Source organism: Hemiscyllium ocellatum, chromosome 12 (genome assembly GCF_020745735.1).
Source record: "Hemiscyllium ocellatum isolate sHemOce1 chromosome 12, sHemOce1.pat.X.cur, whole genome shotgun sequence".
NCBI lineage: Eukaryota > Metazoa > Chordata > Chondrichthyes > Orectolobiformes > Hemiscylliidae > Hemiscyllium > Hemiscyllium ocellatum.
In genome coordinates this window covers 68,376,672-68,393,591 of record NC_083412.1, presented here as the reverse complement: position 1 = coordinate 68,393,591, position 16,920 = coordinate 68,376,672, and the positions used below count along the sequence as shown (strand labels likewise).

The 16,920-nt window shown below is 39.8% G+C and overlaps 1 protein-coding gene across 6 annotated transcripts in view; it reads left to right on the top strand.

Annotated features, from left to right (window-relative positions):
- Positions 1–1,171: 1,171 nt before the first annotated feature.
- Positions 1,172–16,920, top strand: part of LOC132820813 (NXPE family member 3-like) — a 43,471-nt gene continuing 27,722 nt past the window's right edge. The window contains exons 1-3 of one of the 6 annotated variants that reach the window (XM_060833129.1): positions 1,172–1,208; positions 1,334–1,424; positions 14,113–14,289. In XM_060833129.1, the coding sequence (XP_060689112.1) occupies positions 14,173–14,289 (117 nt within the window). In that variant the 5' untranslated portion in view covers positions 1,172–1,208; positions 1,334–1,424; positions 14,113–14,172. The other 5 variants (XM_060833132.1, XM_060833128.1, XM_060833130.1 and 2 more) reach the window with 5 other exon arrangements.

Sequence of the window (16,920 nt, the reverse complement as noted above, 5' to 3'; positions counted from 1 at the left end):
CCAGTTACCAAAGTGCTCACAACGTCTGAAATGGATTACATCAGGGAGTTAGAAAAGAATCTTAAATCATGTAAGAAATCGGTCTCACAACTCCAACATAGATCAAACACTATTCTGTGTTACTCCATGATTCAGTACTTTCCACTTGGAAAAAGCTTAATTTATTCCTGCTTTTTGTTTTCTATCTGCCTTCCAGTTCTCTCTTCATATCCGTACACTACAGCCAATCACATGTGTTCTAATATTACTTGCTGACCTCTTTTATTGGACATTATTGTAAGCCTTCTGAAACTTCAAGTAAACCACATTTACTGGCTTCCCCTTATCAAATCCATGCGTTAAATCATTGAAAGATTCCAGTAAATTTGTCAAACATGACTTCCCTATCCAAAGTCCATTCTGACTGTGTCTGACCCTCTCCCTGTTTTCCAAGTAATCAGCTACTGAATCTTTTATAATGGACTTTAGCACTTTCCCCACTATTAATGTCAGGACAAGTGGCTTGTTGTTCCCTGTTTTCTCTCTACTTCATTTTCAAAATTGAGAGGTCACATTAGCTAGCCCCCAATCCATAAGAATTTTGAAAGATGACCACCAAAGCATCATTTTTCAGGCTACTTCTGAGGACTGAATTATTCAACCTGGAGAATTTATTGGACATTAATCCCAACAATTTCCCAAAACCATTTCCCTAGTATTACTGATTTCCAACGGTTCCACCTTATCACTATACTCTGTTTTCCACAACATATTTGCAATGTTGAGGCATCCTCCTTTCTGAGGATAGAAGGAAAAATATGTATTGAATCAGTCTAATATCTGTTTGTTACTGATGTGTACCATGACCACTGGCTGTTCACCCTCTCATCTCAGAATATCCTGTAACTGCTCTGAAATGTCCTTGACTGGAGAACCAGGGAGGTAACATATCATCTGGAGTCTTGTTTGTTGCCCCAGAATCTGTTGCCCTTATAATTGGATTGCCCCATCAACATGATACTGCGACATTTATTCCCGCCCAACCATGCAGCAGTGTCAGACATTAACTGAAACAGTGACTACACCCCAACAAAATTCCTTCACTAACTCTAAATTGGTTTATGCACGATGATTACGCAAGACACAAAATAGGTACCCACCTTTTCACACCGAGTCACTTTCCTTGAGGTTCCAGCCAGCTCCTTTATAAGATCAATGCCATAGCCCAGGTAACAATGCTCAGCCTGCCATAACCACAACTTGTGAAAATAACACTTACTCATTTACATATTTATTGTTTGACCATGCCATAGAGCAGAGTTTATTCAGCAATTTTCCTTTTATTTTATACAAGTTCTTCTTGAGCAAACATTTGCCAGGTTTCTTCCTCGGATTCGTTCTCTCCCTGAACGGTATGTCGCCGTGGGCTCCTGAGTAAACGCAAAGTAAGCAGCTTTTTCAAAATGGGTAGAATGCCTCAAAATCTTCTTTTAGTTTGTGTTGAAGTGTATTTCCGTTTCTTTCTGTGAATGAGAGATATACCAGCAGATATACAACTTTGAACGGATAATAATAGGTTTATGACTTCGGGAATCCTTCGTGTGATAACTATTATCTTCTAATGGTTTACACTTTATGAACATTGCATATCCCACCGACTTTCCCATCGACATCGATCGGAGTGGAGCCTGCTCTCCCTCGGGCGAAAAGCAAAACTCATCACACAGCGGTAAGTGCTGGTGTGGATCTCAATGAGGGACGCGGAACTGCTGGGTCCACCATCAGCAGGAATCTTATGGTCTTATGAATCAATTTGTATAAATTGGTTACTGACGTACAGCAATTCTGAATTCATTTATCGGAGTGTTTTGACAGAACTGAATGTACTCTGAAAAACCAAACTCTGAGCAGTGTACATTAATAGATTGAATCCAGGAGAGTGAAAGAAGTGAGAAGGAAATGGGAAACTGGAACAAAAATTGCAAGAGAAACTCTGCAGGTTTGGTGTCATCTGCGCAGAGAAAGCAGAGTCAGCGTTTCGATCCCAGTGACCCCTCTTCAGAACAGAACGAAATCTGTTGGAAAGCTGGTGTAGATGTGAAAAAGATCCGTGGGGCAGGTCAATCCTTCCCAGTTGTGACTATGTACACTTTCAAAAATTATCGAAGTGAAAAATGTTACTACCTTTAAAAATGGTGAATTGGTTTTCTCAATAAATTCATGAGAATTAATTCAGAAATGGAAGAGTTTAAACAGAAGGGAACAAATAAGGACAAGTCGAATCGTTAATAATGTTGAGGAACGTACACCTCAATTACACTGTGAGTGGAGTAACTATTTCTTTGAGTCAACTCTGGATAATGTTGGCCAGCCAGCAATGTTGATATGCGATGAGTCATTAAAATACATTGTGCTCAATTAATTTTAAAATTATTTTCAGGTTTAGTTATTTTTTAACCTGTCGCCAGCAGCTGGGAGGTTATTGTGGAAATGGCCCGTTTGTAGGAACTGTACGTTAAAAGATGTGTTGGTTTAATCCTGCTACACTTTGGGAGTATATCTCTCAATGAGGATAGAGTCATGTCGAGAGTCATGTGCCCTGTTCTGGCTTCTGCATGCAACTAACCTTCGCTGCTAGATTGTTCATATCGAATCGTGATGTTCAGAACTGTTCGCACATAGCAGGTGGGCCTCCTGGCCGAGAGGTAGGGACACTATCTCTAGTGGTTGTTAAAGAGGAAAAGGGCGCAGTGTAGGGTGATATTTTCAAATCAATCTGTTTGGAGATGTCATTACACACAATTACGTTGGAATTTCTCTTTGAATGCTGTCGGTCTTTCCACCAGAAGTGACTCTTGTTTCATTAAAATGCAGGAGAAAGCAAGGACTGCAAATGCTGGAGATCAGAGTGGAGAGTGTAGTGCTGGAAAAGCACAGCAGGTCAGGCAGCATCCGAGCAACAGGAAAATCGACATTTTGGGCATAAGCCCTTCATCAGGAATGTCAATTTTCCTGCTCCACGGATGCTGCCTGACCTGCTGTGCTTTCCCAGCAACACACTCTCCACTTCATTACATAGCAGTTGTGCCGGAAGTGGAACAGAAATGGCTGGAAAAACTCAGCAAGTTTAGCAGTATCTGTGAAGAGAGAGAAAGTGAATTCAGCAACTTCTTCAGAACTTCTTGTGTAAAGCAGCACTTTTCCTTTCTTTTCAATTTAAAAAATTATGTTTTGGGGTTAATGTGTGTTTAACAATCTTTGAATTTATAAGTAGATTGTTTGATTTATTCTTCTTTTGATCTTCATTGCCTTTGTTAATACTCTTCTGTTTCTTTGTTAAAGCTAAATTTGCAGTATCACATGCCTATGTTTCAGCAGAAGATCATTTCACTTCATTAAAATTAAAACAAACCGGTTTATTGTCTATTAAGCCAGGTTCTAGTCTGTGGTCTGACTTGTCTGACAACAACAGCAGATAGGATGAGAACAGAAGTATCATTCTTATTAATCCATACCGGTTTGTGCATAAATTAATGTCAATTTAAGCTCCTCGTGAAGGTGTCTGCTGCTGTGTATATATAAAATCATGTTGCTCGGTTTCTTAGGGATAAACAGGATTGGCTGCTCAAATCATCCTGTTCTGTAACTCATTTTGATAGTTGATCAGGCTATCCTTTCTCCTATCCTATCCTCTGTTTGAATAATTCCCTGCACATTCAATTTTTATACCCTTCTGTCAGACTTGAATGGTACATTTGCAATTATGTCAGTTTCTCATTAGGACAGTGCTTTCAGCCTCTCCCTATAGCGCAAATCCTCCAACCCTGGCAATATCCTTGTAAATCTTTTCTGATCCCTTTCAAGTTTCACAACATCCTTCCGATAGGAAGGAGACCAGAACCGCACACAATATTCCAAATGTGGCCTTATCAATGTCTTGTTCAGATGCAACATGGCCTCCTAACTCCTATACTCAATGCACTGACCAGTACAGACAAACGTACAAAAACGCCATCTTATCTAACTGTGACTCCACTTTCAAGGAACTATGAATTGGCACAGCAAGGTCTCTTCTTTTTCAGCAAAACTGACCAGGACGTTACTATTAAGTATAAAAGTCTTACCCTAAAATGAGATGAGGAATCCTTAGGGTCATCATGATAGTTGACAGCCTGATTGAGGCATTCAAATTTTTTGGGCATTCCGTGATCCAGGGTTCTGTTTGTATGAGACTGCATTCCTACTCCTTTCCACCTACGTCATATATTGCCTTTCCTTCACTGTCACTGGGTCCAAACCATGGAATTCCCTCCTTCAGGGTATTGTGGATCAACCCACAGCAGGTGGTCTGCTGTGGTTCAAGGTAGCAGCTCATCACCATCTTCTCAAAGGCAACTAAGGATGAACAATGAATACTGGCCAGTCAGCAACACACACATTCCACAAATTATTGTAAAAAAAACTCTGGACATGTTGTCTCTCTTTTTGGTTATCATCTGTCTGAAACTTAGTCCTATTCCCACCAGCTCTTCGCTTAAGCAATTTTTTGTGTTAATAAAAATACATTGTTCATTATCTAAAACTGTGCAATTACAGGACAACCTTGATTATCCGAACGACTGATTGTTCAGATAAATTTTGTTGCAAACAAGTGGTGACTTGTGTACTGGTTATCGAACATTTCTTGGTCATCTGGCAATGCACACCATAGGGTGCTTTAACTGATAACTGAATGTTGTGTTGTCTAATGCCATTTTTGCAGGACCTTGAGATCTTGTTTGGATAATCCGAAATTTGAATAATTGATGTTCAGGTAGTTGAGGTTGTGCTGTAATGATAGGGCCATTGGTAGTCTTGTCGATCAGAGAAACCTCAGGGTTCAGGTACATAATTCTTTGATATTTGCATCACTGGTCAACAGGGTGGTTAAGAAGGCATTTAGCATACTTGTCTTCATTGCTTAGTCCTTTGAGTATCGGAATTGGAATGACATGCTGCGGTTGTACAAGACATGTGGGGCCTTTTCTGGAGTACTGTGTGCATTCTGGTTGCCCTGTTATAAGAAGGATATTACTAAACTGGAGATGGTTGAGAAAAGATTTACAGTTGTAGAGTCATAAAGATATGCAAGACAGAAATGGACCATTCAGTCCAATTCATCCTGACCAACCAGGCATCCTAAATAAATTGAATCCCATTTACCAACATCTGTCACATATCCCACTATACCCTTCCTATTCATATACCCAGCCAGATGCCTTTTAAATGTTGTAATTTTGCCAGCCTCCACCACTTTCTCCGGCAGCTCACTCTATACATGCACAACCCTTTGTGTTAAAAATTTATACCGTAAGTTCCTTTTAATTCTTTCTCCTCTCACCTTAAACCGATGCCCTCTAGTTTTCGACTCCTCCACTCCCTGGAAAAGACATCCATTTCCCCTATCCATGCCCCTCATGATTTTATAACCCACTCTAAGGTCATCCCTCAGCCTCCGGCACTCCAAGGAAAATAGCCCCAGTCTATTCAGCATCTCCCTAAAACTCAAACCCTGTGAAACATGTATAATTTGATCTGGCACACAACCTGGTCACATGTAAAATCTGTTGTGTTCTGTTGTGGAGTGAGCCTAGAAAAAGAAAAAACATTTGCTCTAAACATTTACATTAGCTAATTTGTGTTTTTCTGCATGATCAAGTCTGACCCTGTTGCTGACTTTCGTCTGAAACATGCATGGTATTGCAAGATAAACATATCAAAAGGAGCTCCAGATGGAACTCAGATGAACTCTTTCTGTCCTCACGGGTGTGGTCAAAACTGCTGAGTTTTACCCACATTCAATTTTTAATTAAGAACTTTCAACATTTCAAGAGTGAAAACGTTGATCTTCCATCATGGTCACAGGCAAAGAAAGAATGTGAGTTCAACCTCATACTTTGGTGCCAGAAATAGTATTAGTGAGGATTTCAATAGCTTAGATCATTCTAAATGAGTGTAAAAGGAAAGGCAGCACATTTTCTATTACAATCCACAACATTTGATTGCCATACTATTGGAAGGATGTGGAGGCACTGGAACGGGTACAGAGGAGGTTTACCAGGATGTTGCCTGGTATGGTAGGAAGATCGTATGAGGAAAGGCTGAGGCACTTGGGGCTGTTTTCATTGGAGAAAATAAGGTTTAGGGGTGACTTGATAGAGGTGTACAAGATGATTTGGTGTTTAGATAGGGTTGACAGTGAGAACCTTTTTCCACGTATGGAGTCAGCTATTATGAGGGGGCACAGCTTTAAATTAAGGGGAGGTAGGTATAGGATAGATGTTAGGGGTAGATTCTTTACTCAGCGAGTCGTGAGTTCATGGAATGCCCTGCCAGTAGCAGTGGTGGACTCTCCCTCTTTATGAGCATTTAAATGGGCATTGGATAGGCATATGGAGGATAGTGGGCTAGTGTAGTTAGGTGGGCTTGGGTCAGCGCAACATCGAGGGCCAAAGGGCCTATACTGTGCTGTATTTTTCTATGTTCTATGTTCTATGTTCTATTTCACAAACATGATAAACTTGTAGAATCAGTTTGACATCCTGCCCTACCTATAATGAGCTACTAACATGCTCAAAGACCCGCAATTTTTAATCAATTCACAATTGACTTTAAAATATCATTTCATAGTACTATTGTAGCCATTGGTTCAGAGTTCCAGGGCAGATGGGCCCTAGAATTGTTAATTATTATTATTATCATTATTATTATTTGAGTTTAAACTGCGATGCACGGAAAAGAGAAATGTAGTAGTAATAGGGAATTTAAAAGTAAGAAGAACAGACAGTATTGTTGCCAAAAGTGAGACTCCAGGATGCCTCCCTTGTGCTAGAGTCATGTCTCAGTACATCTAGAGGGCATTCGGTAATCGAAGGGTGAACAGTTGGTGGTCATGGTACACATTGGTCATGATGACTTAAGTCATAAAAAGGATGTGTTTCAAACAGCAGAATAGACGATGTTAAGAAGCAAGTTAAAAAATAGGACCTCAAAGGTAGTGATCTCAGAATTATTTTCAATGCCACTTACTAATCAGAGCAGAAACAGCAGGATAAATCAGATGAACACTCTACTGGAGACCTGGTGCCAATGTGTGTTTCAGATTCCTAAGACATTAGGATTTGTTCTGAGGAACGTACATTCTAAATAGAATGTCCCTGAACAAGATCAGAACTGATTCCCTCAAGAAAGTATTTGAGAATGTAGTTAGGGAGGTTTAAACTAAAAGATAGAACCCAAGACAGGGATATAAATAACATGGAAATAAGGACTAAAACAGAGGAGAAAATGGGAAATAAGAAAGGTGATATGAAGAGAATTCAAAGGCTGGAATCAAGCAGGGCCATTGTGAACAGGACTAAGAATACCAAAAAGAGAAGCCTTAAGATCTGGTGTCTGGATTTAGGGATGCAAATAGAACTACTGTAAATGGGTATGATCTAGTGGGTGTTGTAGAGACATGGTTGAAAGGAATGGGAAGTGAATATCCAGGGGTTTTTACTTTTAAATGGCAGAGAGAAAGGGAAAGGAGATGGGTAGCACTGGTGATTAGAAAGGAAATTAATGCAGTTATGAGGAAGGATATTCACTCTGATGAAGTAGAATCTGTATGAGCTGAGCGATGAAATACCATAGGGCAGGAAATGATAATAGTGGTTGTATATGGACCCTCAAAATCGAGAATAATGTGGAACCAAGATGGAATTGCACAGCCATCTAAATTGCAGAAAAATGTTGGGATAAAGGGGAAGTTGTCGAGATGGCACAAAGCAAATGGGCTGAATGGCGATCTCCTGCAATCAAACTATAGTTTTATGTGGGATATTGTTGAGAGCACTGCAATCCTCGGAAATCACATCCGCAGCAATGCTTACATTGTGATGAATACTAGATCGGAATTGTAACTTAGAGAATGAGGTTCGGAGATTACATGGTATTATAAAGAGGGAAAGTTGCCTTAAACTTTGTTCCAAGAGGGAATTAAACACTAAAGATTAAGAATTGGCTCAGATTCAATTTGTCATCTGGAATAAGAGGTTAGAAATCACACAACACCAGGTTATAGTCCAACAACCACCTGATGAAGGAGCAGCGCTCCGAAAGCTAGTGATTCCAATTAAACCTGATGGACTATAACTTGATGTTGTGTGATTTTTAACATTGCACACCCCAGTCCAACACCGGCATCTCCAAATCATGGAATAGGAGTGTATAACTGCCAGCCAGGAGGAAAAGGAGAGCCAAGGTTCTGTACCAAAAGGTCAAAATGATTCATTTTACCTGAGTGGATGAGAGTGATCAGAAAACTAACCAGGGTACTATGGTACAGGAGCCTACTCAACTAGGGAGTGAGACTAATGAAAAGGAATATGATGGAGATGGGGGCAATATTTCATTGTAATAGCTCAAATTATATGGAGCTACAAAGTAACAAACAACCTAGAAAGCAATTTATATGACAATCTTTATTACAAAGAACCTGGAATATATGCACAAATAATATTACAATTGTATAGGATATGGTGAGACTATCCTCAGCTACTGCATACTGTTTTGGTCTCCACACCGAAGGCGAGATACACTTGCATAAGGGCATTCAGCAAAGGCTGGCTATCCCTGAGTTTATCACATTGTCCTGGAAGATGTAGAGGGGATCCCATTAAACCACACACACACACACACACACACACACAGATATATACAAGACAAGAGGTTACAAAAATAATAAATGGACAAAAATAATAAATGGACAAAATTAAGGCAGTGCATATGAAAAGAAAGATGAATGAGTCGCACAAATTAAGATAAATAAGCACAATCTAGTGGCTATAAGTAAGACATGGATGCAGGATGACTTAGATTGGGACTTGAATATTGAAGTGTATGGGACATTTGGGAAAGACAAGATGCTCACAAAGGGTAGAGGAATGGCTCTGTTCATTTAAAGGTGATGTTAGTACAATAGAGAGGAATAAAATAAATTCACGAAGTCAGGACATAGAAGCAGTCTGGGCAGAAATAAGGAATGATAAAAGGTAAGAGGTCATTGTGGGAGTTGTGTACAGGCCCCCTCACAGTATCCACATGGTAGTACACAGTGTCAAAGAAAAATAATGAGCGCTGTCAAAAAGGTACAGTAATGGTCATTGAATTTCCTTGCATTATGAGATCATAAGTGGGGATGTTCACTACTGATTGGACACTATTCAACACCTTTTGGACCTCCTCAGGTCCTATTGTCGTCTATGTACATATACAGCTAGAGTTGGACAGTTTCCAGATTTACACTGATCAGTGGCTGCAACATTTGCACCACACCAAGCACTAGGCAATGAAAGAGAATCTAACCAACATCTCTTGGTGTTCAATGGTTAGAACCTAATCCTATCATGGCAGATAGTGACGTTTGAAATCAACAAAAACAAAGTCTGGTCAAAAAGAAAATGATTGTGAGAGTTTAAATGAAGCGGGAAGATTCAATTAGCTTTTGCCAGATACAAACCACATGATGAAAGTCAGTTTGGTGTTTAAGAGTTATCCTACGGGAAAAAAAAAGTTAAGTATTACATTGGAATATTTCCTGTTGAGTGAAGAGCTTAATTATAAGGCAGAGTAAATTATTACCTCAACGGGAGATTTCCATTTGTTTTAACTGTTAAGTAGGAGATCCTTATCTGGAGTTCAGGGTATAAGTTAGCTTCTGTGTTTAGCGTGTTTATTCCAATAAATGAGTTAAACTTTGAAATCTTGTGAGCTGAGAGGCATCATGGTCAGATTTAACCAAAAATGACATTGAGGATCCTGAGAAAAATTACAGCCAATGGCAATGGGGGAGCAACTCTACACTGGTTGGAGTCAAACCGAGCACTAAGAAAGGTGGTTGTGATTGTTTGAGGTCAGGAGGAAATAAGTAGATTCTTAATGAGTAACAGATTGAGGGGTTATGAGGAGTGGGCAGAAAGTGGTAGTAAGGCAGAGATGAGATCAACTATGATCATATTAGATGACGCAGTAAATTCCAGGGAATGAATTGCCTACCCAAGGTCATAATTCTTATGTTTTTCTGTTCTTAATATTATGTAAGGAGCTTCAATTAGACTTGATCATGTGTCGGGAGGTAGGGATTATTTAATGACCTCACAGTAAATACACCTCTAGCCAGCAGTAGTCTTATTATGATTTAATTTTACCTCAAGTTTACAAGGGAAATGAGTGGATCCAGCACAAATATTTTGAACTTAAATAAGAGCAGCTATGTTGGCGTGAAAGGTGAGTTGAGTTGAAGTGAGCTAGTACTAGCTTAAGAGATGAATCAATGAGTTTTGAGGAGATTTGTAGCTCAGGTTGAGCTTCTGGATGTAGGTTTGCTCGCTGAGCTGGAAGGTTCATTTCCAGACGTTTCGTCACCAAACTAGGTAACATCTCCAGTGAGCCTCCGGATAAGCACTGTTGGTGTAGCTCGCTTTCTATTTATATGATTGGGTTTCCTTGGATTGGTAATGTCATTTCCTCTGCTGATGTCATTTCCTGTTCTTTTTCTCAGGGAGTGGTAAATGGGATCCAAGTCAATGTGTTTGTTGATAGAGTTCCAGTTGGAATCCATGCTTCTAGGAATTCTCGTGCATATCTCTGTTTGACTTGTCCCAGGATGGATGTGTTATCCCAGTTGAAGTCCTTCCTCATCCGTATGTAAAGATATCAGTGAGAGTAGGCCATGTCTTTTTGTGGCTAATTGATGTTCATGTATCCTGGTGGTTAGTTTTCTGTCATTCTGTCCAATGTAGTGTTTGTTACGGTTCTTACAAGGTGTTTTGTAAACGTCATTAGTTTTGCTTGTTATCTGTATAGGGCCTTTCAAGTTCATTAGCTGCTGTTTTAGTGTGTTGGTGGGTTTGTGGGCTACAATGATGCCAAAGGGTCTGAGTAGTTTGACAGTAATTTTCCAAGGTGTCTTTGATGTAGTGGGGAGTGGTTGTGGTTTCTGGATGTGTTTTGTCTGCTTGTTTGGGTTTGTTGCTGAGAAATCGGCAAACTGTGTTCACTGGGTACCCATTCTTTTTGAATACTCTGAATAGGTGATTTTCCTCTGCTCGGCATAGTTCCTCTATGCTGCAGTGTGTGGTGGCTCATTGAAATAATGTTCTAACACACCTTCATTTGTGGATATTGGGATGATTGCTTCGGTAGTTCAATATTTGGTACGTATGTGTTGTTTTCCTGTTGGCACTGGTTTGAAGTCACCCATTGGCTGTTTGCTGTACTGCGACATCTAGCAGTGGCAGTTTGTTTTCCTCCTCTTTAGTGAATTTTATGCAAGTGAGGGTATTATTGATGGTCTTGAAGGTTTCCTCTGTTTCATTTAGTGATGACAAAGGTGTCATCCATGTAGTAGACCGAAAGTTTGGGTTGGATGGTTGACAGAGCGACTTGTTCAGGTCTCCACAATACTGCCTCTGTTAAGAACCCTGATATTGGAGATCCATGGATTCCGTCAGTTTGTTTGTAAGTTTTATTGTTGAAGGTGAAGTGGGTGGTAAGGCATAGATCCACTAGCTTGATGATACTGTTCTTGCTGATGAAGTTGGTGGTGTTTGGTGTATGTGTCTTTGTTCTTCTAATACTGCAGCCAGTGTTTCGTTGGCAAGGTTGATGTTGATGGATGTGAACAGTGCTGTTACATCAAAGGAGATCATTATTTCATCCTCTTCTATCTTGGTGTCTTTGATGATCTTCAGTAATTCTAGGGTGGAGTGGATGGAGTGGCATGAGTCCTCTACTAAGTGTTTTAGTCTTTGATGAAGCTCCTTGGCCAATCTGTAAGTTTGTGTTTCCTGGTAACAAGACTATGGGTCTGAGGGGAGATACTGGTTTGTGAATTTTGGGTAATCCATAGAAGTGTGGTGAACTGGATCCATCTGATTTCATTTTGTGGATGTCGGTCTCGTTTATTTCTCCAGATTTCTGAAGTCTTTTTGAGTAGGGCTGTGATTCAATTGTCTGGTCAGGTGTATCACCACTTGTTGGTAAGTGTTGGTATCTGCAAGCAGTGCATTCGCTTTCTCAAGGAAGTCTCTTTGAATTAAAATGACTGTCAAGTGTCCTTTGTCTACAGGTTAGGATAACAATGGTTTTATCTTTTTTAGTCTTTCTAGTGCTTTCCTTTCTTGTGCATGGAGTGTGTTTCCTTCATTATTCCTGCTTAATGTAGGTGCGACTGCCTGTCTGATGGTTTGCTGGGTTTCTTCTGTGAATTGGTTGTCTTTCAATGTTGTTTCTAATACTGTGAAAAAATCTCTCTTGTCCGCATCGTGGAAGTTGTAATTTAATCCTCTTGCTAAGACAACTTTGTCAGTGTCTATTAAGTGTCGGTCAGATAGGGTTTTTTTAACTATGCTATTATGTTGTCAGTGTTGTTATTTTGTGTAAGTTTGTCTACATTTTTTTGCAAGTCTAGTTTTTCATTTTCTGTGTTTGTCCCTGTCTAATATCTATAACTTGTTGTACTGTGTCTGTCCATTCATGGTCTGTTGCATGAGTGAGTAAAGATTTTACCTGAAGATCTTACCCAGTATGTGATGAAACATCTGAAAATGAATTGAATTGAATTGAATTTCTTGTCAAGTGTACTGAGGTACATTGAAAAGCTTTGTCTTGTGAGCAATACAGGCAGATCACACAATTAAGGAGCATTGATAATAAACAATAGGTACACAGCGGCAAAATCAAAATCAAGGTACAGCCGAATGTTCAGAGTTTGTGAGTCCATTCAGTAATCTAACAACAGTAGGGCAGAAATTGTTATGAAACCGACTGGTGCATGTCTTCAGGCCTCTGTAACTTCTCCCCGATGGTAGAGGTTGTGGAAAAACATTGCCAGGATGGAATGGATCTTTGAGAATACTGGCGGCCTTTCCTTGACAGTGGGCCTGGAAGATGGATTCTGTAGATGGGAGGTTAGCCTTTGTGATTGTCCAGGCAGAGTTCACCGCTCTCTGTAACTGTCTCCGATCTTGAATGGTACAATTGCCATACCAGGTAGTGATACATCCCTACAGAATGCTCTCAATGGCACACCTATAAAAATTGGCAAAGGTATTCACTGTCATGCCAAATTTTCTCAGCTGCCTGCGGAAGAAGCGACATTGCTGGGCCTTTGTAACCAGTGCATTCACATGAAGAGTCCAAGAAAGCTTGTTGTGGATGATCACTCCCAGGAGCTTGACACTCTCCACTCATTCCACCTCTGTGCTGTTAATGTGTAGGGGGACAGGAATAACATTCCACTAAAAGTCTATAATGCTTTCCTCGGTTCTGCTAGCATTGAGAGCGAGGTTGTTCTCAGTGTACCATTTTTCCAGCTCTTCCACCTCCTATCTGTAGTCTCTTTTGTCACCATCTGAGGTTTGACCAACTATGGTGATGTCATCAGCGAACGTGTAAACCTTCCAGCTCAGCGAGCAAAATTACATCCAGATAGATCAATACAGAAAAACAGTAAATACTTTAAAAATATTTCAAAATACTCAGAATAAGAGTATACCCACTATATAAAAAAATCCAAGTGATGATTCTGTACTCGGTTAAATAAACAAGTTGAGGAAATGATCAAGTTTCGAGATGACCATGTATGATTGAGACGTTCTGTAGAAAACTCATATCAGAATTGAAACAGTAATTCTGTGTCTCTCTGCCCAGATGCTGCCAGATGTCTAGGTTTTCCCCACCAGTTTCCATGTTTCTTTCAGGATTCCAGCATCTACCATAGTTTGGTTTTATTTGAGTCTTCTCTCCCCTTCTCCTGCTCTCGTAACTCTTAGTAAATAGCGAAACATTGAATTGGCATGTCAATGGGATAAAAGCAATGAGCTAACATCTGCAACATATGCTTGGTAACTGATATAGTTGGCATTTACCTCTATTCATTTCTCTCTTGTCCTCTGTTTTGTTGTAATTCTGCTATTTGCCTTTAGCAGAATTGTTGCTCCTTTGTTAATGTATCTTTACAAACAAACTGAAAACTTAGGTATGAATTTCGATGGCAAGAATATTCTCCAGTTTCTTTCAGTAATTTTCTTTCTTTTGTTATTATTGTAGATTTAATAAACAGACAGAATCGGATTGATTGGTAATACTGGTGAACGATCAGCTCCAAGTATGGATAAACGAGTAACTAAAGACTCCTCCCAGACCTACTCCACATTCCATTTCCTTTTTGGATTGTTGGCACTGACAGCATCATTGTGGATAATTCTGAGTCTTATTCTCATAATGGTGTGTAGTATGATAAAGAAGATGCTCATAATAAGCTGAAATTTAAGCAAGGCTTGAAATTACAAAGTCTAAAAATATGATGTTTGTTTTTGCTAACTGTATGTTGCAAATAGAAAATGGCATAAGGTTTGGGATTTTTTGTAGCTTCTAAAATTTCCCTTTCTGTCCAACTTTCACTCACGTTTTCTTTGATTTCCTCTTCTCCTGAAGGAACATGCAGTACAGTGGGTCTAATTTCATTGGCAGCTGCTCGATCTAATATGTTGCTCAGATAGCTATTGTTCATGTTTGTTTCTCAACAGTAAATATTGACCAGCTGTACAATGAAGGATTACTCTTGTGTTACAACATTGTGTAAACCCCTCCGCTAATTTAAACCTGACACACAGAGGAACTTACCTCGTGCCGTAATCTGGTCAATTTCGAGAGGCAAAGAACTGTCCCAGAGCTCAATACTTAAAGTAAAAATGAACAGTTTTATTCTTTAAGTCCAACAGAGAAGAGAAAAACAACAGCTATTGACAGCTCCTTTCTCTTAGACCTATCTTTTACCTATCGCTCCACAATACTCGTCCAATAAATTCCTTCTTAAATTTACAGCAAAATCAATTTCAAATCCAGGTACAGTCTTCAGATGTTGAACCTTCTCTATAGATTCCTCTCAGTTGACTTTGGTGTTCTGCTGCACAGATTTCTTATTGATAGAGAGACTAAATAGCTCTCTTCTTTCAGGGAGCTATTCAGTTAGCAATCTGTTTGTTTGTACTCGTTGCTGTTCTCCTCCTAACTGTTCAAAATGTCCAAATTTATACCCCAAAACATCATGTTATTTCATTGGTTTGATGGTATCCAAACAGTAAAAATCAAATTCGATTGGATTTTTGTATCTGGAGCATAACTTAAATGGATTGGCTGAACTTGAATTAGTTTTTTGTTCCATGGCAACAGAGCACCAGCTATTTGTGTCAAACAAATATTATGTTTTTAAATCTTTTAGCACACTAAGTCCTTGCCAGCTTCCTCTCTCTCTTAAAGGCACAGTACAAACCTACACATTTATAACACCTCCCCCTTGAGAAAAAATGAACCATAATGATTAGATTCCCTACAGTGTGGAAACAGGCCCTTCGGCCCAACCAGTCCACACCGACCCTCCGAAGCATAACCCACCCAGATCTATTTCCCTCTGACTAATTGACCTAACACTATGGGGCAATTTAGCATGGCCAATTCACCTGATCTGCACATCTTTGGACTGTGGGAGGAAACCAGAGCACCCGGAGGAAACCACGCAGACACAGGGAGAATGTGCAAACTCCATACAGACAGTCATCCGAGGCTGGAATCAAACCTGGGACCCTGGTGCTGTGAGGCAGCAGTGCTAAACACTGAGCCATTGTGCCATCCCTAATGAAAAGATGACTTCATTTTTTTTTTCTATTCTTTAACTACATTACCGTGACTTACGTATGGCTGTAATTTAAGTTCATATTAACTTCTTTCCAGATATAAATGTGTTGCTGGAAAAGCGCAGCAGGTCAGGCACCATCCAAGGAACAGGAGAATCGACGTTTCGGGCATAAGCCCCTCTTCAGGGCTTATTCTCCTGTTCTTCGGATGCTGCCTGACCTGCTACAATTTTCCAGCAACACATTTTCAGCTCTGATCCCCAGCATCTGCAGTCCTCACTTTCTCCTCTTTCCAGATATATACAACATTGAATAGATACAAATCTCATCTATACTTTATAAGTTGAATCCACGATAACGCATCTGCAATTACTTTCTTACGACCTGCAACATGGACGATTTGTAAATTAAAAGTCTGTAACATAAGACTCCAATGAAATAGTCTCATATACTTGCCATTAAAGCATTCCAAGGATGTAAGAGGATTGTGATCTGTGTACACAATCGTCTCTGACACGTTGTTCATGACGTACATATTAAAAGTTTGAAAGGCCAGTATCAAACTCAATAGTTCTTTTTCGATCATGGAGTATTTCCTCTGATGGATGTTGAGTTTCTTTGAAAAGTAACCAACTATCAGTTAAATCCCAACATTATCTTCCTATAGCAGTAGAGTTCCAACCCCTATGTCACTAGCATCGATGGTAACTTTGAAGGGTATCGAAAAGTTTGATGTAGCTAAAACTGGTGGGGTGGTTCATATTGCTTTTAAATGTTGAATGCCTCCTGGCATAGTTCTGTCCACTGAAACTTTGCGCTCTTCTTCAGCAAATCAGTTAACGGTGCCACTACACTCTGAGATTTGGAACAAACTTCTGAGAGAATGCACTGAGTCCCAAGAATTTTCAAGGTTTGTCATGGAAATTTCTCGATGGCCTACGTCTTTGCATTCCATGGGGTTAACCTTCCATGATCGATGTTATGTCCCAAGAATATCACCTCTGCTTTTGCACATTCAGTTTTGTTTAAGTTTATTAACAGTTTTACTTCTCGTAGTCTTGCAAAGACCTCTGCCAACTGTACCATGTGATCTTTCCAGGAATTACTGAAGATCACTACCTCATCCAAATAGACTGCATAGTTTGTTAACCCAGCCACAACTCTGTTCATGAGTCATTGGAATATGGTGGGTGCATTCTTCATTACAATTGATATAGTCCAT